This window comes from Podarcis gaigeae (assembly GCF_964106915.1).
Source record: "Podarcis gaigeae genome assembly, chromosome: 4".
NCBI classification, from domain to species: domain Eukaryota; kingdom Metazoa; phylum Chordata; class Lepidosauria; order Squamata; family Lacertidae; genus Podarcis; species Podarcis gaigeae.
The window spans coordinates 36,573,644-36,595,957 of NC_139677.1; the positions used below are offsets into that span (position 1 = coordinate 36,573,644).

At 41.5% G+C, this 22,314-nt stretch overlaps 2 protein-coding genes across 4 annotated transcripts in view; one reads left to right on the forward strand and one right to left on the reverse strand.

Moving 5' to 3' along the window:
- Positions 1 to 13,533, reverse strand: part of CRLF2 (cytokine receptor like factor 2) — a 49,603-nt gene extending 36,070 nt beyond the window's left edge. For both annotated transcript variants that reach the window (XM_083734528.1, XM_083734527.1), the window contains exon 1: positions 12,915 to 13,533. The gene's annotated coding sequence lies outside the window, so the exon portion shown is untranslated. The remainder of the gene's footprint in view (positions 1 to 12,914) is intronic.
- LOC310842466 (interleukin-5 receptor subunit alpha-like) lies at positions 10,343 to 21,423 on the forward strand. 2 transcript variants are annotated; one of them, XM_083734517.1, is made up of 11 exons: positions 10,343 to 10,492; positions 10,961 to 11,088; positions 12,183 to 12,308; positions 13,549 to 13,681; positions 13,778 to 13,959; positions 14,789 to 14,919; positions 16,168 to 16,194; positions 17,510 to 17,636; positions 19,259 to 19,352; positions 19,750 to 19,822; positions 20,576 to 20,706. In XM_083734517.1, exons 3-11 carry the CDS (start codon positions 12,224 to 12,226, stop codon positions 20,657 to 20,659), a joined length of 936 nt encoding a protein of 311 aa, XP_083590643.1. In that variant the 5' UTR covers positions 10,343 to 10,492; positions 10,961 to 11,088; positions 12,183 to 12,223; the 3' UTR covers positions 20,660 to 20,706. The 2 variants fall into 2 exon arrangements, with proteins under 2 accessions (XP_083590643.1, XP_083590642.1); XM_083734516.1 differs by lacking the exons at positions 10,343 to 10,492; positions 10,961 to 11,088 and having other exon boundaries at positions 11,918 to 12,308; positions 20,576 to 21,423.
- The last annotated feature ends 891 nt before the right edge of the window (positions 21,424 to 22,314 follow it).

Below are 22,314 nucleotides of genomic sequence, written 5' to 3' on the forward strand. Positions count from 1 at the left end.
GATGCCAATTTGTTGTTTGCCTCAGGTGTCAAAATGTCTTGGGCTAGCCCTGTTGAAAGGCAGTGTCCACAAAGGGCCCTAGCCTAACATTTTCTCCTCCAGGGCTACCCAGTGTTTTCGTACCTTCATCAACGTAAAAGAGGTTTAATGAAAAAGCTTCATAATATAGCATATTGTTTAGGAGTACCCCATCTCCTTCCATTGGGTTTTTCATACAGAATTTCCCATGCCATGTGTGGATCAAGCATTGTAGATCAAGCACTGGATTCTCCTGCCTGTTTCAAGCCCATTTGAATCAAATGAAGTGGATTACTTTCCGCACACCTACAAATTATCTAAGCTTTCGAAACAGGTATTTTAAAAGGAAATTCCCTTCAATTGCCAGACTCAGCTTTGTAACAGTCAGCTGTCATCTGCAGATATTTTCATCCATAAAACCACACTGCCAGATCCAGCGAAATTATGCAACATTGGCTTGTTAAGAGGCTTTCCTCATCAGATAATGATAATCATGCTTGCAGAGAGATCTACAGTATTCTTTAGACTGTGGTGCCGTATAAATATTTTAATCACTTGGTGAGTGTTGTGAGCTTCCAGGGATTCCAGGCACTTACCCAGGGTTCATGTTTCTCTTTATATATATATAATTTTATTTATATAATTAATTTTACAACATACAAATATTCAAAAAAAGAAAAACTTAAAAAATCAAACAATGTATCATATACTGTATATATATGACTTCCCTCCTCCTCTTTCTGTAGTTCCTTTTTCATCATATTTTACTGCATTTCCAAATTAAACCAATTTAATTTTTATCCCCTATGTTCCATTTACATTTTATTCTACTACTGCACATTTTTATATTAAGCCTGCTAAACTCTTAATGTGTTTACAATAATTCTGAATATACTCTATAAATGATTTCCATTCTTAACAAACTTGATCCTATTGATTTCTTATAATTCCAACGAAAACCAGCAGCGCAGTGAAAGGGAAGCGCCGCAGTGGCTGCATTTGAGTGGCTAAACCCCACCCCCAAGCCTCCACCTGATTGGCTGGCTGCGAGGGGGCATGGCACAGCAGCCAGGGCAGCTGAGCAGGGGCCAGAACGCCCCCTGCCAACGTGGGAAAAGGCTCCCGTTCACAACTCCTCCCCTCTGGAAGGAGGAGAGGCTTTGCCTTTATATCTAACAAAAAACAAGGCACAGGTTTTGAAAGGGGCAAAATTGAAGCTGTGCTGCTCTCTGGCCTTTTCGATCACCCACACACTCTCAACTACACAGGTCAAGATGGTGTTCCATCTCTCTACTTTTTTCTTTTAGAATGGCCATTGTAAATAGTCATCATGACACTGTCTGTACTTTTTTCACCTTACTGTTTCATAATTCTACCCAGCCAGGTTTACATGTACCTACACATCAGGATAATGCTTCATGCATCCGAAGACATGGACTTTTGTATGCCAGCTTCTCCATTACAAATGGCCCAGGATTCCCCCCCCCCCTTACTTTCTCCATATTCATACTCTCTCAGACACATACATTTTCTTTCTCTTCCTCCCTTGGCCTGTCTAGACATAAGGTGGTCAGGGTTTTCTTTTCCCGAACCAGAGAAGCTAGACCCACAGGCACAAGTTATCCAGAAAGCTTTACCTTCCTCTTTCCCTCCCACACCAGCAAAATAATGTTTTTGTGGTAGTTTGGCACCACTCCTCTCCTTAAATAAGCAATTCATAATGCACCAGCTTAATGAAGCCTATCTGGAAATGTGGGGGTGGGGGTAGAGGGAGTGGTTCACATTAGCATGAGACTGGCCAAATATATCCTTCTCAGTAAGCAAGCACAAAAGATTGTTGATAAGTAAAAAATAAGTTTTGGCTATCTAGACCAATGAAATTTATCTGATGGCAATGTTCAAGGGATTCCACAAGGCAAAAATCTGTATCTGTTACTCCTTTAAGAGAAATTGCAGCAGTGCATTTGAATGTCCTGCAGATGTAAAATAAATGCCCCCCATGTTTCTATTTTCCTTCATTTTCCAATGGCATTCAGTTCAGCTTTTTCCTTTTTTCCAGATATAAATCATTAAGATTTCAGGAGGCTCCGGCCGAAATGGAGTCAGTACAGATTACCTCCCCTCTCACACAACTGAAACTTTTTAACTATATGGCACACATGATCATCACAGAATAATTAGATTTGTTTCATGAACAATCCTGCCAGTCTCTCTCTCTGTGTGTACATATCTATCTATCTAATCACTCCGGGACTTTTGCCACCCTGAATACTGCACATCTGAAAGTACTTTGGCTCATGAAACATCTTGCAAACTTCCTAAGGAGATGTTCCATTTAAACATTCTCAGAACCCAGTGTTAAAGCAGCGACCAGTGTGTGCTGCTATTCCCAAACAGAACGAGCACCAGCACTTTGGACAGGAGCCAAGGTCCCAGTGCTGTAGCACGGCACACTCCAGGACCTCCTTATTGTGTTTTCTGACCAGGCACTCCTGGGAGCTGGATGCCGCTGCCTCTTTAATTTCCTACCATGGCCCCAGCTCTAAGAACTGTAAGGCATTGTGTATGTTTCTGAGCACAATTCAAAGTGCTGGTGCTGACCTTTAAAGCTCTAAACAGCCTTGGCAGTATATATCTGAAGGAGCATCTCCACCTCCACCGTTCAGCCCAGACACTGAGGTCCACCTCTGAGGGCCTTCTAGCGGTTTCCTCACTGTGAGAAATGAAGTTACAGGGAACCAGGCAGAGGGCCTTCTCGGCAGTGGCACCCACCCTGTGGAACGCCCTCCCTTCAGATGTCAAGGAGATAAAGAACTACACAACTTTTAGAAGACATCGGGAGGCAGTCCTGTATTTGGAAGTTTGATGTTATGCTTTTATTTGTGTGGGAAGCTGCCCAGAGTAGCTGGGGCACCCCAACCAGATGGGTGGGGTATAAATAAAATGATGATAGACTCAAAGAATTGATAGGCACAGTGCCTGAGCAATACCACTGCAGCTAAATATGCCAAGGCCACCTGAGGCAGGTGATACCAGAAGACATTTTGACCAGCCCTTCCCTTCAAACCTGGAGCCAGCCCTGTTCTCAAGTGAAGCTCAGCTGGGTGACGGTTATGGAGGAAAGTCAGTGCACACACCACCTGACTTCCACAGCATTGCCATACAAACTGGGCTGCCAGCATCTGCCTCTCTTGCTCACAACATGTGGTGATGCTGATTGGGGTGTCATTAATTACATAGTTTATTCACTAGATGGCACAGGCCTTAGTTGTTTCGTGAGTTTGTTCTCTTTCTCTCCTGGATATAATACAATAATTATTGTCTTCTTCTTTGGCGATCACTTGTAGCCGAGTAAGAGTGTCTTCCATGAAAAAGGTTTTAACAGAGTCCATAAGTGACTGTGGAGGCTGGTTCTGGATCCACACGTCCTTCCACAGTGGGGACATAGGTTTCTGGGCAGGAGTTGATCACAGTGAGGGTTTTCCAAGAGTGCCTTCCTCTTAGCACATTTCTCCCTTTCGTCATGGGTGTCTTCAAAGCCCATGACACCTTTGGTAAAGCCTGTTCTCCAATTGGAGCACTCGCAGGCCAGCATTCCCCAGTTGTTAGTGTTTAAACTACATTTTTTTTTTAGATTTGCCTTGAGAGAGTGTTAAACCTCTTTTGTTGACCACCAGCATTATGCTTTCAATTTTTAAATTCGGAATAGTGTTGTTGCTTTGGAAGATGATAATCAGGCATCCGCACAACATGACCAGTCCAATGAAGTTGATGTTGAAGTCAATGAAGTTGATGTTCAATTATTGTCCTGCCATAATGACTGGAATTCCCTCTGAGTATTACATCAATAAGGCTTTTGTTGTCACTGCTCCAAGTTGCAGAAGGATGAAAAAAGTGAAAGGGGGTAGGTAGATTCCCTTCTTCACAGTTCCCAAGCCACTCCCCAAATTATCGGAAAGTTCATACTTTCAGCCCACCTTTAATTTATATACCCAGGGATTTGCCTAAGGCTAACTTCTACGAATGAGGTTTTGCAGCAAGCATGTGATTTGAACTAGAGATTTCGAGATTATAATTCCTGCACTACATTTACTCAATCATCCATGTGTATTTTTATTCTTATTAGTAAGTAATTTCCATACTGAGAATTGAGTTGATTGGTGTCAGTAAGAAATGTAATTTGTTGCAATGGGATTATTGTAGTGAAATTTAAAATGCCATGTTTCTAGGAGGGGGCAGCAGTGGGAGAGAGAAAATAAACAGTGGAGAGAAAAAACAAACTAGTTAAGTGTTTTATAGGTGTTTCTTTATAAACAATGGGGTGTGTTTTTATTTATTTTTTTAGTTTTGTTTAGTTGGGTTTTAAAAAGTGGGGCGTTGTATTCTCATATTCTGGTACTTGAATGGCACTTGGGCATGAAAACCTATTGGAGAGAACAGCTGCACCATCTTGTGGTGAATGTTGAAAGTCTCACCAGTTAATACGAAACTGTATTGCAGCTTCATAGATACATGGCTGTTTTAGCATTATCAAACTCCTGGAACTGCTTTTAGGGTTTGATTCTACACATAGCAGAACACACAACATGAAGGGTTTTTTTTGTAATACTTTAAAAAGCATTGTGGAGGTTAGTAAGAGGAGTTTAATAAGGGGTTGGGTTAATAAGCCTCTTAAGGCACACAGAAAAGAGCCCGAAACAACTGTGAAGACGAGAAGTGATAGAATTGCACATCCATAACTATATCAGCACCTATTGCATTCATTCTGAATTAATGTATTTTTAATGAAGTGGGCACGTGTATATGAATAGCTCCAAAGAATAGTGTTTTATCAGCTTGGGGCCACATTTACCTTCTGTTCTACCGCTAATTTGCTTTCTGTGTACAAGGCAAGAATACTGAGATTAAGCCAAGTAGAAAGCAGATTAACAGCTGGATGGAAATACAGCCTTGAAATGCAAAGCAATAGATACAAATTACATGGAAATTCAGCTTCTTAGAAAGATAAAAACAGGAAATCAAACAGTGGCCATTCAATTAGTTTTGTACTCAGAACTAGGTTTTCTGTAATTAGACCAGGATATGAAGAAAGACACTATTCTGTGAAAGGAGGAAAGAAGCCTCTTTCTCATGACGAGTTCCTCTCAGAACAAAAATGAAGCAAGATTCCATGCAAGGTTGCCCCCTCCTCTTGCTTTGCATGCAAATTCATCTTCTCTCTTGTTTCATTACCCCACTTTTTCATTCTTGTTGGATGTGTCATTCCCTATGTCCACAGCCTGTGCAGTGGTTTATTTTAGATTCAATTCTTGACCCTAGCAAAGATTCAAGAACAGTTGGACTGTAGGACAGTCCATGATTGGAGAAGAAGAACTCTCTGTCTGAAGGACTCTCAAATGACCTCTACTTGAAAGAGCCCTCTTTTTGAAGCACTGTCTGGTTCAAGTCCACTTTAAAGACCAATAGGCAAAGCAGGCATGCAGGCCACCTGGCTATCCGCAACCCAAGGTGAGTTGTGTTGTTTGGATAAAGGTAAAAGTAGAGGGACCCCTGACCATTAGGTCCAGTCATGACCGACTCTGGGGTTGCACACTCATCTCACTCTATAGGCAGAGGGAGCTGGCATTTGTCCGCAGACAGCATCCAGGTCATGTGGCCAGCATGACTTAGCCGCTTCTGGTGAACCAGAGCAGTGCACAGAAACGCCTTTTACCTTCCTGCCAAAGCGGTCCCTATTTATCTACTTGCACTTTGATGTGTTTTCGAACTGCTAGGTTGGCAGGAGCAGAGACCGAGCAGCGGAAGCTCACCCCGTCACGGGAATTTGAACTGCCAACCTTCTGATCGGCAGGTCCTAGGCTCTGTGGTTTAACCCACAGTGCCACCCGCGTCCCATCGTTTGGATAAAAGTACTAGCTAAATTTGCACCTGTACATATATACAGTGGTACCTCGGGTTAAGTACTTAATTCGTTCTAGAGGTCCGTACTTAACCTGAAACTGTTCTTAACCTGAAGCACCACTTTAGCTAATGGGGCCTCCTGCTGCTACCACGTCACCGTAACATGATTTCTGTTCTCATCCTGAAGCAAAGTTCTTAACATGAAGCACTATTTCTGGGTTAGCGGAGTCTGTAACCTGAAGCGTATGTAACCTGAAGCGTATGTAACATGAGGTACCACTGTATTAGCAAAAGTACAGTGGTGCCTCGCAAGACGAAATTAATTCGTTCCGCAAGTTTTTTCGTCTTGCGAGTTTTTTGTCTTGCGAAGCACGATTTCCCATAGGAATGCATTGAAAATCAATTAATGCAGAGGTCCTGGACCTCTTCTGAAGGCCGGCGGGGGGCGAAAGTCTTTGCTCCCACCCGCCTGCCTTCAAAAGCCGTCCAGGAAAGTGGAGAAACACGCTGTGTTTCTCCGCTCTCCCGGGAAGGCAGGCAGGGGAGAGCTAAGACTTTTGCCCCCCGCCGGCCTTCAGAAGAGGTCCAGGACCTCTTCTGAAGGCCGGCGGGGGGTGAAAGTCTTTGCTCCCCCCCCTGCCTGCCTTCAAAAGCCGTCCAGGATAGCGGGAAGCGCTTCCCTGCTATCCCGGACCGTTTTTAAAATGCTGGCGGTGGGGAGCAAAGCCTTTCGGCCCCCGCCGGCCTTCCTGGACCTCTTCTGAAGGCCGGGGGGGGGGGAAAGGCTTTGCTCCCCACCGCCAGCATTTAAAAGAGGTCCCCGGAGATTTCCCTATGGGCTTTCTTCTTGCGAAGCAAGCCCATAGGGAAATTCGTCTTGCGAAGTGCTTCAAAAAACAGAAAACCCTTTCATCTTGCGGGGTTTTCGTCTTGCGAGGCATTCGTCTTGCGGGGCACCACTGTAAATTTGAAGGCAATGCATAAGTGCAAGGGGCAGCCCATCCCATTTCTCTGCCTGTGGCAAAACAGGAAAGTATCCCTAGCCAAAGCCTTGCTTACCCTGCTTGCATAGCAGTGGCTTCCAGGGAGATCTCTTTTACTGCTCTGCATTCCCCAGTGGTGGTAGGGGCAGGCGGGATCCCTGTGTGGGTACTGCCCCATGATATCCCACAGTCCAAGATGGCTGCTTCAGCCTTCCTCGTGGGCAGGACACCCCTGCATAAGTGGCGACTCTTCCCCATTCCTAGTCTTCTGTTGGACCAGTGGGCCAGGAACACTCTGGAAAGAATGGTTTCTGTGGTTTGCTTGTATAAAACCGGAAACAATAAAACTGTCCAGCATCTTTTTTTTAAAAAAACACCCACCAGGCCTTTATTGTTTCTGAGGCTCCTTGTGTATGGCAGCACTCCATTGCCCACCCAGTGTCCCATCACTACCCTGAAAAAAATCTGTTTGCATTAGCAAAACCTCCCCTCCACTATCATGTCCTCATGACACACCTACTGCTAACAGGGGCAGACCCTTATCCTATCTGGAAATAGGTCCCCTGGCTACAGCAAAGACTGTAACCTTAGTGGCAGAGCATCTGTTCTGTATGCAAAACATCTGGGCTGAGGTGGGAGAGAAACTTGCCTTCAGCCCCAGAATGCCACTGTCAGTCGTTGTAGATAATTCTGATGTAAATGAATCAATGGTGTGACTCAGTAGAAGGCAGCTTTCTGAGCTCCTATGCTTCTTCCTAACAATGGTTATAATCTAAGCTCCCTCGCATAGAAATAAGTATTTTCCACTTAACATGCTCCAGATTAGGTTATTGTCCAGAGTGAATCACTGAACTCCAACTCCAAAATGGCTGTGTCACATCAGACCAGAGGAGCTTTGCTCATAACCCAGCCAACCACTTCTCACCAGTTCCTTTTCTCTTCTCAGTAAGAAAGCTCTGCCTTTGCCCTGCTCCCTTCCACGGCTCTGTCTGAGGCTTATAAATAAGCCTTTAGGACAGGCATAGGCAAACTTGGCCCTCCAGATGATTTGGGCCTGCAACTCCCATCATCCCTAGCTAACAGGACCAGTGGTCAGGGAGGATGAGAATTGTAGTCTCAAAACATCTGGCGGGCCAAGTTTGCCCATGCCTGCTTTAGGAGGAGCTGGGAAGCTTGCAGCTTCTCATCGGCCCTACCCTCATCCAACTGCAGTCCATCTGGGGACAATTGGGCTACTTGTGAGCAAGAAGTCAGTCTAGCAGCTTCTTCCCCCCAGGTTGGCTTCATCCAAAGCTTCAAGAAGAACACAAAAAACTACATATGCAGCAGTCCTAACCCCACTTACTTGGGGGAAAGTCCCGCTGAATTAAATAGGCCTTGCCTCTCACTAGAGCTAGATAGGCTTGTGTTGGCCAAAAAAAATATGCCACCGCTGTGTGTGTAATGAATTACTCAGCATTCATTTATCATATAGAGATAAATGAATGTTGCATCTTGATTTAGGAAAATAAACCAGCCCGTGTTCATGGGCTGTTTTCTATTTTTGTAAGCATGGGCCTGCTTCCTTCCTTTAAAAAAGCCACTTCTCTGGCAGGCCTCTTAAATTATATCCTTTGCTTTCTCAGTGTAATACTGTGGATTCAATTTGGAAATGCATTTCATGAGCGTGGCATGCACTGTTTTTCACATAGTTTGTACCACTGAATTCATGGCTACTTTTTCAAAATGACTTCATTGTATTCCACTGCCATTTGGTCAAGTGAAATGCACTATTTTAACTGCCTCATAAATCCTTTCACATTATTAAATCATTAAAACCCCAAATCTGAATTTTCACAGAACAGCTACGAAACCCCAGACAATGTTCTGTTACCGTTGCTATTCATGCACAATCAGTTAGATTTAGAAGCTAAATGAGCATGGGTTTTATCCAAATAAGTCATGTTTAGAGTAGACAAAGTGAAATCCATGAATTCATTAGTTAAATATCTAAACATGACTTATTTGGATAAAACCCATGCTCAAATTAATGTAACATCAGGTGGCGTTGTACCACACAGTGTTACACAATTGATGGATAGACCCCAGCTGATTTAATTAGATCCAACCCTATAGTTATGGGAACGGTTTATTATGAAAATCACTGAATATTTTGTTAAAACTGCTCAGTCTTGTGGTACCTTATAAAACTTAGGACCAAAGTAGACATGAAGCAGGAGTTCCTTATCTTCCCATGGGGTTTTTTTGTGGGGTGTTAATAGCAGCTGTGGAAGATGGAGCTTATTCAGAATGACACTTCCAGTTAAAATCATCCCTTTTCCATCACCACCCAGATTTTATGCGCCACTCATAACAAACCTGCAGGTTCTCTACAGGTTGGCAATTTTATTGTGCCAAAGTAAACTTCTCTGTGTCTTAAGGGCAGCTTCAGAGGACTTGCTAGTAGTCCAATTGGTAAGATCAATTAGATTGGTGAGCATGAGAGAAAGGAGCTTTTCGGTGGTGTCCCCACAGTTTTGAAACACCCTTCAAAGTTGTTTGTGTACCGTTCCATCAGGACAGACATTGGCATTGGAAACCCACTGAGTACAAATACTATTGGCCTGTTTGGGTGAGTTGGGGTTCTATCTTATTATCTATCTATCCCCCCTATTTTTGGAGTTCGGCAAATCTTAGAATTCTTCAAGCTTGCTGATACCTCTCTCTTGTGCATCAGCTACATAAGCAAAGGCTGAATATCAGAAATAAAGGGAATGGTGATTAGATATGATATACGTCACTTCTGTTGGTTAGAATATTATTTTCCTGAGCATAACAGTGGAAATATCCTGGGTTGAGTTCCCAGTGGATATCCATTGCAGCCTCAGTAGCAAAACTGAAGCTCTCCCTCATGAAGTATACTATATTGACAGAAACTTGCTTGCCCCTTCAGAACACCATGGTGACAGCTGTCATTCAACAAAAGAACACTCTGCAGCCCACAAGCTATTGTCTTTCCTGGGCTAAGAAGATGTGAAAATAGGAACTCCCCAAAAAGGAAACTTTTGGCTGACATTAAAGACAGGAAGTGGTTGTTCTTAGTGAGGCAACTGTGACAACTGAGATGGCCTATGATGAGAATTTCCTGAATTTCCCCATGTCTGTTACTTTAATTAGAAAACTGTGGGTGTGAAGGCTTCAGACACTTTTCTCCAGGTCCTAAGGATCCTCAGAACACCAGGAGGTCTCTTATGTCCAGAAACGCCACCCATACACGGAGTTTGGAGTTTTTAATCATCATATCATTTATGAACAAAAGCTTTTGACAATGATCTCTCTAGGAGATATATTTGTTCAGTGGGCCTGTACATGGTGAATTCTTCTTCAGGTAGTATCAGGAATTTAAGGAAGACACCAGAAAGGCCTTCAAGAGTAAGAGAAAGCATCCCACTGCTTTGTTCTTTCTTATTCACTTACTGTAAATTGGAAGTGAAAGAAGGAAGTTCATGATGCAACACTCCTTATGAAAGCAACATATATATCCTTGCTTTCTCTCTGCAATGCCACAACTTCTCTTCACTACAATCTTATTGAGCCTGTAAGAAGAGACGGTAAGAACAATTCTCCACCCAGGAGACAACAAGGGGCCACATTCATAACCTTTCACAAATACATCACCCATTTTTCATTGGTGGGGGTGGGGGGAGACACAGCAGGAATAATGGAATATATCTACTATCCCAATCCTTTCAACATCGTGACAGTCGTCACTTCTAGTTCTTGAGAAACCCTTTGCTATTCTCAAAAAACTGGAAAGAGGGTGGTCTGGGTATCCAAAACAGAAGAATGCTATCAAGAAGCAGGAATCGTATTATGACTTAGAAAGGTTTGTGGGTTAGGAAAGAAAATCAGTATTTTAGACCAACGGAAGGATTCTTAGTAAAAACGAACATATCTGCAATTGATGTCTAAAAGAACTAGACAAAAATATTATTGTGTGCAAACTGTATTAAAAAAACAACTGCTTAACAGATTGGGCATTTTTTTTTTACTCCCAAAAACGTTACCCATTGTTCCAGTACTTGATGATGAAAGATCAACAGATGGACAAGTAGGGAACTTTCATACCTGGAAGGAAAAGGGACTGGATTGCTATCAAGATTAGAGACAGAGAAGAACTGACAAACAAAAAGCTGGAAAAATACAGGTAACCAACCTATATTTCTATATACAGTGGACCTGCAACTTATACTTACTTTACATACATGATTGCAACCTTACATGGGGGGTGGGGTGAGAATAACTAAATGGAGAACGGTGGAAATCTGCCATTCCCCACTCCCCGTTTATTTATTTTCCCCAATCTGTACACCCGGGCTTTTTTCCCTTGTTTACCAGGCAATATTAAAATGTCAAATTTAAGAATTTTATGGGGGGTTGTTTTGAAATTTTATCAGGGTTTTCCATGCAACTTTTTGCAAATTAGCCATGTGGTATTTAACAAACAAACAAACAAACAAACAAACAAAAACCTAAGCTTTGTGTATTTTTAAGCAGAGAGAGAGATACAGAAATAGAGAGAATTATCAATACATTTTTAGTTTTTAACTTGGGGATATGTATATATCACCTGATTGTTAGGTGTCAGTGTTTGATAAAACAGATTTACAGAAGAGGGTAATGCTAACATAATACAGAATGCCCTGCAGTGATTTTGTTGGGTGCTGTGTTTTTTTTTAAAAAAGATAAACTTTGTCATTAAGTTCAATATATTGGGTGACATGGGATGCTGACTGTGGGTGATACAAGTTGTAGTTCAACAACAACTGGAAGACAACAAGTTAGTCAGGAGTATTTCAAAGATGTGTTCTCTGAAAACAATGTAGGTGTGCCATATGTAGAACTGAATAAATACAAATGAGAACAGAAACAGCAACTTAAAACAAAACAAAACAAAAAAACCCTCCAGTATTACATGTTGCGTTGCCATGCCTTGTGGGAACGTGACAGAGCCTTACAAAAAAAGTCCCCTCATATAAACTAGAAAAGTCAGAGGCTGGCAACCAATGAAATTGTTCCATTAGTAAAAGGATTTCCATTTCTCCTCACTCTTCTATGCCTGGTCACCCTCAGACCTTTCCTGGGTTTCCCTCAAATCCTCTGGAGGGCACAGGGTAGACATAAAGGGAGATGAGAGGGAGGGAATGTTCCATTCTCCTAATAGAGTAACTTCAAAGAATACCACTCCAATGAAAATGTGGCAGAACAATGAAATAAAACAAACCCTTTCTTTCATTTTAGGATTTATTTCTGTGTATTTATATAAAAAAAGAAAAATCAGTATGGTGCCCAATATAGGATTTGCTCACACGACTTGCCTCACAGTGTTCTGCTCTGTTTTCTTCATTACTTTTGCGAATAATCAGGGTAGGTAAACATTTCTATTGAACTGTGTGGGACTTACTTTAGCATAGATATGGTTAGAATTGCGGAAGCTCAAATGAGTGACAGTGGAGAGCAGGCAAAGTCAGAGTGGAAGGAAATGTATTTATTACCAAAGTAGTTCATTAATGTGTGGGTGGATCAGGCATTTTAGTTTTGGGGTAGGATTGGTTCTTATGTGGGTGTAAGATGGAAAGTGAGGAGAGATGAACAAAGCATATCTCCTTGAAGATCTCTCTCTCTCTCACACACACACACATATAGTACACATATGTAGGCACACAATACACCTCAGGGCAGATGGATACTTGAAGAAGATTAGTTAGGTACCGTAAACAAATAACGTATTAGAGTAGGAAGCGTTTGTGTCCACTGAAGATGATACAAAAACAACTATGAGATATAAAACAAATCATGAAGTTCCCAGAAACTGCATCAAACAGGAATGAAACTACCATGAAATTACATGAACAAGCAGCTACATGAACAGGCTCAATGGAAGCTGAAATGAGCAGATGTCAGACTTCAGGGACCCTGCTTCCTCCCCTCTTGGCTGTAGTTAAGCAGTACAAAGAGAAAGTAGTCTCTTACCAGTAACAGAAATGTTTAATGTACGGCGCAAAAGAGCAAGCGACCATTCTCAGAGTGCAGGTGATCCCAATTAAGGTTCTGTCCACTTCCCTCTAGTCACATCCGTCCTCTCACCTCATAGCCACCTGATCTCTCAACCTTTGAGCCTTTTGCGCAGTCACCTTATCTAATCTCAGAGCCTGCACAACTTCCAGTGAGAGAGAGTCATCTAGTTCACTCTCTTTCCATTCTTTTTGCTGTTCACCTCCTAGTTCTGCCCAACTATTGTCTTCCGAACTGTGCCCCTCAGCAAACCATTGTTCCAAATCAACACTACTCCACTGTTCCTGTGGAGTTTCAGGATCCTGGCCATGAGCGAGGGGGGTGGGGTAGGATCCTGCCATTCCTCATCAGAGTTGTACTCCTCAACCCAGTCTCTGAAAGCAAGTAAGCGATAGAGAATCACTTCCCCACCAGGGGTAAACATTGGTGGTGGAAACTGTGTTGAAAAACCACTTGACATTTAAAAAAGGAAGCACTTTGCATAGTTTGATCTCATTAAACACATATAGGATGAGCACATTAATCCATGCAGGTTTGCAGCCTCAAAGCCACACACACACACACACTGATCATTCCTATTTTTTCTCCCCAGGACACAACGAGACATCAGCTGAAAATTTATCCTGTGTCATTTACACAGTTCGTGTTACCTCAATGAATTGCACTTGGGATACTGGCAGGAATGTTCCTAAAAACGTCCAGTATTTTCTATACTTGATATATCAGTAATTCATTTTCATTTATTAAATAGGGGTGGGGAAGGGAATGGTTAGAGTATGCTGCTCCTGGTTGGGTTTTTAACAAAATGTTTTGGCATGCAGCGAAAACGATGGAGAAGAGACAGAATGCCCCCAGTACAAAAATAATAAACTTGGAAGACAGGTTGGGTGCCATTTTCCTAATATAAAAGTTCCTGAGAATCATATTACCCTCAGAGTGAATGGATCAAGTGAAGAATCACCGGTTCAGCCTTTGGATCAGCAATTCTGGCCTTTCGATCATGGTAAGAGAAAGAGGGTGGGGTGTGTTTGTTCGTTTACTCATAGTGCAAAAAATTAGATATCTTGAGATACCTTATAAATCAGGGATGGGGAAGCTGTGGACCTCCAATATTGTTGTTGTTGTTGTTTGGTCGTTTAGTCGTGTCCGACTCTTCGTGACCCCATGGACCAGAGCACACCAGGCACTTCTGTGTTCAAGTCTTCACTTCTGTCTTCTGTCTTCACTTCTGTCTTCTACCTCCAATATTATTAGACTCTAAATCTCTTCACCCCTGATCACAGGCTAGGCTGGCTGTGGAGTCAGAAATCCCTCACCCCTTCTCTAGTCCTTTGTTTTAAAATGCTTGTAAAATTAAAGAAACCTCAAAGATGTATTTGTCTGCCTGCATTCACATACCCGGTACCCCTTCAAGACCTCTCACCACAAAATTCCTGGCTATAAGCTGGGTGACACCTACCCACAATGTATGTGAATCTGAAATGCTTAGGAACTGGAAGCAGGGAAGTTCACCACTCAGATGCCCTTGAAATTTCACAGCTCTCCACCTGTCAAGAGCCAGTGTGGTGTAGTAGTTAAGAGCGGTAGATTCATAATCTGGGGAACCGGGTTTGCGTCTCTGCTCCTCCACATGCAGCTGCTGGGTGATCTTGGGCTAGTCACACTTCTCTGAAGTCTCTCAGCCCCGCTCACCTCACAGAGTGTTTGTTGTGGGGGAGGAAGGGAAAGGAGAATGTTAGCCGCTTTGAGACTCCTTCGAGTAGTGATAAAGCGGGATATCATATCCAAACTCTTCTTCTTCTTCAAGTAAAATACTGGCTATTTCATTACAGAAAAACTTACTCCACCAGAAGATATCACTTGGAATTGTCATGAACAGCCGTGGGGGTGCAAAGTACAATGGAAACCCCCTCCCTGTGCCTTTAAAGATAATGCAGACTACTGCTTTAAGTACGAAATAAGGGTAAGAGGTTAATTGTGGTTTTGCTTGTTGAATAGCTTTTTGTTACCTTTGCTAGTCTCATGTGGCTATCTGATGTAGAAATTGGTGGTGAAAGAAACATTTCACATTTTGAAAATTTGTCCAATTTCAAATGTACACGGAATTTAGTTTGACTGCTATTCCCTATCTACCAGGGTGAATGGTAATTCTTAGATAGGTTTCGGTTGGTGGAGATGGAGTTGTGTACAGTTCTTTCATGAGTAAAGAAAATCCTCAGATAAAATAGAGTGATACTTTTCTTGTGGGATTACCTCCCAACATATTATGCATTGCAGCCTCGCTTTTCAGTTCATTTGTTGAGCCTCCCTATTAGAAAAAGCTTATAGTATTTTATCTAAATCCAACTAATGTTTCTTGGCTGTTTTGTTCTCAGTCAAAAGCCAGTGTCTGCAATATAGTCTAGAAAGTCCCCATGAGGATAGACACATCATCCGTCTTTCATGGTGATGTCAAGGTTGCAATGTGTGAGCTACATTGACCAGCATATACCATCACCCCATACATGCAGGTGCATCAATGTACTCATGTGCAGAAGCACCCAGCAACTATGTTGGTTTCTGAAATCTCGCCCTTCCTAGCTTCATACTGTGTGGCTGAATTTAGGTATGCATGCTGGTACACAAATGCCAGGTCTATCCCACATATTTAAAATAACGACTGGATTGTGGAGATACATTTATTTGCTGAGTTCCTATATACATTACAAGCTGGTCTGCCAAATCCTTGCACTATAACAGAGGAGGCCTATTTGTAGCCCTCCTCATAGCCCCAGTTTGCATAGGCCAATAGATGACAGGATCCCCCTACAGCTGGAGGATCACAGTTTTCCCACCCTTGGTCTATAGGAATGCAAAATGGTTGCCTGGTGCTTTATGGTCAGCACTTGTGGGAAGCCAAATACCATTTTGTAAATTTTCACATCTATTAATGTATGGAAAAATGTGAACTTCTATAACTCACTCGTCTTCTTTTTAATATGTATGTTTATAATGTGTTTATGTTACACAATGAAAAAAAGAAAAGATTATGGAGGAAGTTAATAGTCCACCCACAAGGAAGTCAGCCCTCTGTCCTCCGATATTATCAGTTACTCTTGACAACTTTTGCCTTCCTTGCTAATGAAGGTATACAGCCAAAATTGTGAAATCTAGCATACTTTGAAAAAGTACAATGAAAACCAACTAAAAACGTTACTTTTTTGTCTCTAAGGATGAAATCAGAGGCCAAATTTCAACAGTAAGTATTGCTATCATATAAACATGAGGCATGTGAACTGAATTTAAGAATGGGAGAATCATGTGTATGCTACCTTGGAAGAAAGCTGGGCTATAAATATTAAGAAGGCAGCATAGTATTCTTTGTCCACAGCATTCTGAAATTAATTAATTAATTAATTAATAATATTTTATTGCTTATACCCCACCCATCTGACTGGATGTTCTATCTAGGTGTCCAGATTTGGTCCAAAAGGGGAAATATAGCAATAAATAAATAAATAAAATACCCAGAATCCTCAAAAGATGGGTGACACAAAGTAAAATAAATATTTGGTTTGGAACCTGCTTCATTGCTTCAGATATTCAATGTGATATTATGCTTCAGATCTGATTACCCTCCATTTCCAAAGCCTTAGGCGACTTCTGCATTCTAGCGAATGGGGAAGTCAACAAGTGCCTATAATCTTTTCATTTTCTGTATTTATTTCAACTGTTTATATACCGCTTAACTCCTTAGTCTCTAAGGAGTGCCCAATAAGGTTTAAAATGCAAGAAAATAAAATCAGGAAAAAATACTTTAAACACCTGCTGAAATAAAGTCTTTACTGCATGACAGAAGTTCAATAGGCAAGCAGTTATAGGCAAGCGTCTGTCTGTGATGAAAGCACAGAAACATATCATGGCCACCTCTGAAATTTCTGCCTGCGGAGGCAAGACTGTTTAGGGCTATGAATGCAGGGCAGGTTTAGCTCACACCACAACTGTAGCACTTTACTTGCGTGTTAGAAAACAAAGGATTGCCGTCTTCGAAGAAATAAGCTTGATATACAGCAAAACAATTGAAATGCCCCCTGCACTAGCACTACTTGGGCTTAGGATCCCATATGTTCATGACTATCCTAAAGATGACCTCTTAGCCTTTCTACTGACTGTTGCTCGTATGGTTTAATGTATGCTTTAATCTCATCTATTCCTTATACTTTGGAACTCCCTGCCTATTGAGATGAAGCAGGTGTCCCAGAATTACAGAAGGTGGGAGGGACCCCAAGAGTCATCTAGTCCAACCCACTGAAATGCAGGAATCTTTACCCGAATGTAGGACTCAAACACACAACCCTAATATTAAGCGTCTCATTTCATCTGTTTCAGTATGTTTTAAAACATGCCTGTAATTTTTTCTTGGTTTTCTTGTTTTATCTTTCTTAACTGTTTGAGGTTTGTTTCCTTTTACAACCAAGCGGTGTATAAGTTTATGAAATAATAAGTTGATGAATATGAATTGGCATGCTATTTCACCTACAAAGACATAAAGCAGATTAATGTTCTACTTTTAGTTAACAAGAGGACAAACCCACCAAAATTACACAGTACGTGGGAAATACTCGTTAAGGCTCCGTGCAGCTGGACAGTATTGTCCCATTGGGACACAGTGGAGTGAGTGGAGTAAACCAATTGTGTTTGGTAAGATTACGGATTTATTTATATATTTTTTCCATTGGCCCTTTCTCTATTATTCTCTCTACTGGATAACTCAGGTGCTTGTGTGCCTCTATCAGCCTGAGAAACAAAGCCATCCAAAAATGTTTATATAAATGTATATATATTATCTATTCAGAGGACTCCCTCAGCATGCAGAACTATATAAATTTGTAAATTAAAATATTTTTTGAAAGAAAACAGCCCATACTTCCAAGACTTCCAGCTTCTAGGACTTACAGAAAGTTTCTGGCAGTTGAGCCTTACAGACATCAAAAATGATATTAGTGTCAGTCCCCCTGTTGCTTAGAGATGGAACTTTAACCACCACCACAACAACTCATTTATTTATTTATACCCTGTCCATCTGGCTGGGTTTCCCCAGTCACTCTGAGTGGCTCCGAACAGAATATTAAAAACACGATAAAACATCAAACACTAAAAACTTCCCTAAAAAGACTACCTTCAGGTGTCTTCTTAAAGTCAGATAGTTGTTTATTTCCTTGACATCTGATGGGAGGGAATTCAACAGGGCGGGTGCCACTACCGAGAAGGCCCTCTGCCTGGTTCCCTATGACCTCACAGTGTGCGAACTGCCAGAAGACCCTCAGAGCTGGATCTCAGTGTCTGGGCTGAATGATGAGGGTGCAGACGATCCTTTAGGTGTACTGGGCTGAAGCCATTTCGGGTTTAGAGGTCAGCACCTACACTATGAATTGTGCTCGGAAACATACTGGGAGCCAATGTAGGTCTTTCAGGACCAGTGTTATATGGTCTCGGCAGCCGCTCCCAGTCACCAGTCTGCCTGCCACATTCTGGATTAATTGCAGTTTCCGAGTCACCTTCAAAGGTAGCCCTATGTGGAGCACATTGCGGTAGTCCAAGTGGGAGATAACCAGAGCATGTACCACTCTGGCATGGGTTACCAGACTTTTTTCCAATGAATATGGGGACTTTTCAACTTCACTGGATTTTGTTTGGGGACTGATTTGTAAATCCAGGGACTGTCCTCGGGAAACGGGGACGTCTGGTAACCTTACTCTGGTGAGACAGATCAGTTGATGGACTGCCGTACGTGTGTGCTTATATAAGACTGATGGCAGATTTGCAAAACACCATCCTGGTTCTTCCCCAAAAACACTACTCTGGAAGCCCGCATCCCAGCAAGCAATGTGGACAGAGCCAAGTGGCAAGAGAGGCTGTGGTTGTTACCAGGTCTGATGCTCTTTTAAGGACCAGAACTTTAACAATTGACTGCCCTGATCCCCAATAACCTGGTTGGAAGAGGGAAACAAAGAGTGCTGTTGGGGGGGAGGTAATAGCGTAATTTTTTGCTTACCTTTTAAGTGCTGAGATAGGCAGCTGTAGCTATCACTATCTTCTTTCCTTGCAATGCATCTGGGCCACAATGCAATGCCCCTAGAGGAACATTATATTTGGAGGCAGGTTCAAAGGCTCGACACTTTCCCTTTCAGCACTGGGACCTTAAGAGTTTTAAATAAATTAAAATCATGCCAGCATTGTTGGTGCCTGGCCCAACCACATCACAAGCTGATGCTGGGCCTGTGTTTATGATACTTAGCACTAATGCCTTCCTGTCTTTTCAGGTACTGACCCCAATCCATTTCCCACAGAATTATTAATACTTGTAGTACTTGGGACCGTCATAATAATCTTGCTCCTCATTTTGATCTGGAAAAGGTAAAACACAATGACCTGCCATTTTTACCTGCATCTAGAATACAGCTAGCATTTTTAATTACCATTGTTCTGAGATTTGACAAGCCTGAGTATTCTTTGTTAGGATTTTAACCAAAAGATCTGAAACATTCAACATTTCTAGAAGATATGAAAATACTAAATGAAAGTCTAACATATTAATATTCTAATCAAAATGTTGAATAGAAGGATCTGTTAAAGATTTAAGACAATGCAGTACATATAGTGCATAATTCAATCTATGTCCTATCTGTGCATGCTGTTTGGGCGAGTGCTCCCCTTCTATGCATGAAACTCTCCATCTGCAGGCAAGAGGATATGGATTAGGGAGAACAGGATTTGAGACCCTGGTCAAAGCCCCACATTTTCCTTCCTGCAGATTCCACATATGGAGATGCCTAACTTTTCCAGTTCCGCAACCAAAAGATGTTCTTTGGCAATATGAGAATGTGGTGAGTTCTAGAATGCCTTGAATGCAGTGTTCTTCCAGATTTTAAAACAATTTTAAGATGAATGGCTGTAATTCACAAAGTAATGCTATGTGATTGTTTACTGCCACATGGAAGGTGCTATGAAATTGCTGATCTAGGATTTCCCCCCATTCCTAGAGATGTTTGTGTGCTAGAATTTTATCTAGTCTAGTAAAATATTTCTACAATTTTGTATGAACGATGCAAGTCTCCAAACACTGTAACCACTTCCCCAAACCTATCTGTGTAGTCATAAATAAAAAAAAGTAAGCGTTTCTAGTTATAATGGGTGGGATTCACCTAACTAGCTCCATCAGTGGAAGGCCTGTGTAAGAAACTAGTAATTTTACTGACATTTTAGTGCCAAGGGTAGTTGTTTAATTTCATCTAAAAGAAATGGGACTTTCAAGTAAGTTTTAACTTAAGTGGAGATATTGACACCATAATAATTCTACCGCGCCTACCCGGCTGGGTTTCCTCAGCGACTCTGTGGAAATTAGAAACAGGGCTGAACTGAAAATATATTACAGAAGAAAACCTGTATTGCAAAAAGAGTTTGCTGCAGCTTCCATTTGTCATTTTCTAAATGTTGGAGCAACTGTGGAAAGCTCAACCAGCAGCACACTGTTCTTCAATACTGACTATGCTAGTAGAACTTTGTTATGAGCTGTAATAAAGAAGTGAAACTGAAGTGGTCACGAGCCTTAAGGGGATTTTTCTTTTCCCTTTTTGTAGAAAACATGGGTGGACCTGATGCCAGCAGCAGATGAAAAAATAACAGTGGTTGAAGAAATGAATTGTGAACTGCAAAAACAATGAGATTTTCACTAGCCAGCTGCTACCCCAAATAAATTAGGGAAATGCTATTATTTTGGTGCTTCCTTTCGTCTCAGCTGCAAATGCATGTATACAAGTACAAAAGCTGCTACTCAAGCACACTGGAAGACAATGCCAGGGATAGGTTTCCTAGGCAAGTAACAGCTAGAGAAAGAAGCTTGTGTTTGTGTGTGTCCAACTGTAGGGATCAACACACAGCCAACATAGAAATCAAGTCAGGTGTCATTTTGCTACACAAGGAAGTGGCAATGATGACAGCAAGGTACATGCAGATGAACTATCTACACAAAATTTCTGTCCCCTAAAATATAAAGGGTTACAGATTGGGTGCACTAAATTCAGAAGGGTTGGGGGACTTAACTGTTTGGGAAACACTACTCTAAAGGACAGGGGCTACTGTAATGTTTGTAGTCTATCTTTGCCATACTTCAAGAAAATCAAGATCTCAACATTTTCTTAAGATGCCCATTGCTCCAATAAATGAGCCTTACTGGCCAACAGGGCTTTTTGACAACAAGCCTGTTCAGATACTCAGTTGATTAGCTACATCTTACATTTTGCTGGTTTTTATTGCCAGCCAAGCTTTAAGTAATCATTATTGTGATACTTATGTATTCATGCATTGTGATTTTAAGTTTTAGTGTACTGATGTCTTGTGCCCTACACTGAGATTTTACAAATATCATTAGCATTTTTAGCTCTTAATTCCTCTTGCTAAAGGAGTTAATAAAGGTTTATAAAAACCATTTCTAATGTACTGTGTAATCCTAAGCATTACTAGAATAGTTGCATCAGATCTAGTCATGCTGCAAAATATTACTGTGTTGCAGGGGGTTAGAAGAGATGACTCTTGAGGTCCCTTCCAACTCTACAATTCTATGATTTCTCTAATGCATTAGATAAATCATAGAATTGTAGAGTTGGAAGGGACCTCATCTTTTCAAAGCAGAGAATCTTAAATTTGGGCTATTAAAATGCTCTTCTTGTACTATGCATACACAAAGGAAACACTGAATATACCTTATCTATTTATGAATGAACTATATTGCTCTGAAGTGCTGCTTCATTCACTTTGTTAATTTGACAGCTGATGTCATCAGTACAACCACCAGCTGTACAAATCCAAATTATTTCAAATCCACCTACCTGCTTTCCAATGTGGTTTTACACCATGCTTCCCACCACTTCTTTTTTGCCGCCCAATTGTCATACTATTGTACAATGAATTATGTACATAAACATTGCCAAGCCATTTTTTAAAATTATTTTGCAGGTTCTAGTGTTACCATATTCAAAACAGGTTCCTTGGATTCTAAATCAAACTATTTTGCCCATTTGTCATAAAGATATAGTCAAACCTCTGGAAGTCTCAGAAAGTAGATCTCATTTACTCTTTTAATTTAAAAGTGGAAGTTCAATCATTAATGTCCAGTGATCAAATGTGGTATTAGCAGTGCCAAGCCAAGTCAAATTCAAATGTTACCCACCCCTCAGCTAGGCCCACTCCTCTACAAAATCCTGCTGCACCAATTTAATTTTTCATCTGTGTTCCCTCCCCTATCTGAAGCTGGTAGAAGTACCATACTGCACAGCAGGCATGACCCCGAACATGAAGTTATAACAGTAAATTCAATACA

Coding starts and splice junctions, on each gene's coding strand:
- LOC310842466 (XM_083734516.1), top strand. CDS start 12,086: ATGTTCCATTCTCCTAATAGAGTAACTTCAAAGAATACCACTCCAATG. Junction 14,920..16,167: donor GCTTTAAGTACGAAATAAGG/GTAAGAGGTTAA, acceptor TTTGTCTCTAAG/GATGAAATCAGAGGCCAAAT. Junction 16,195..17,509: donor TCAGAGGCCAAATTTCAACA/GTAAGTATTGCT, acceptor TTCTACTTTTAG/TTAACAAGAGGACAAACCCA.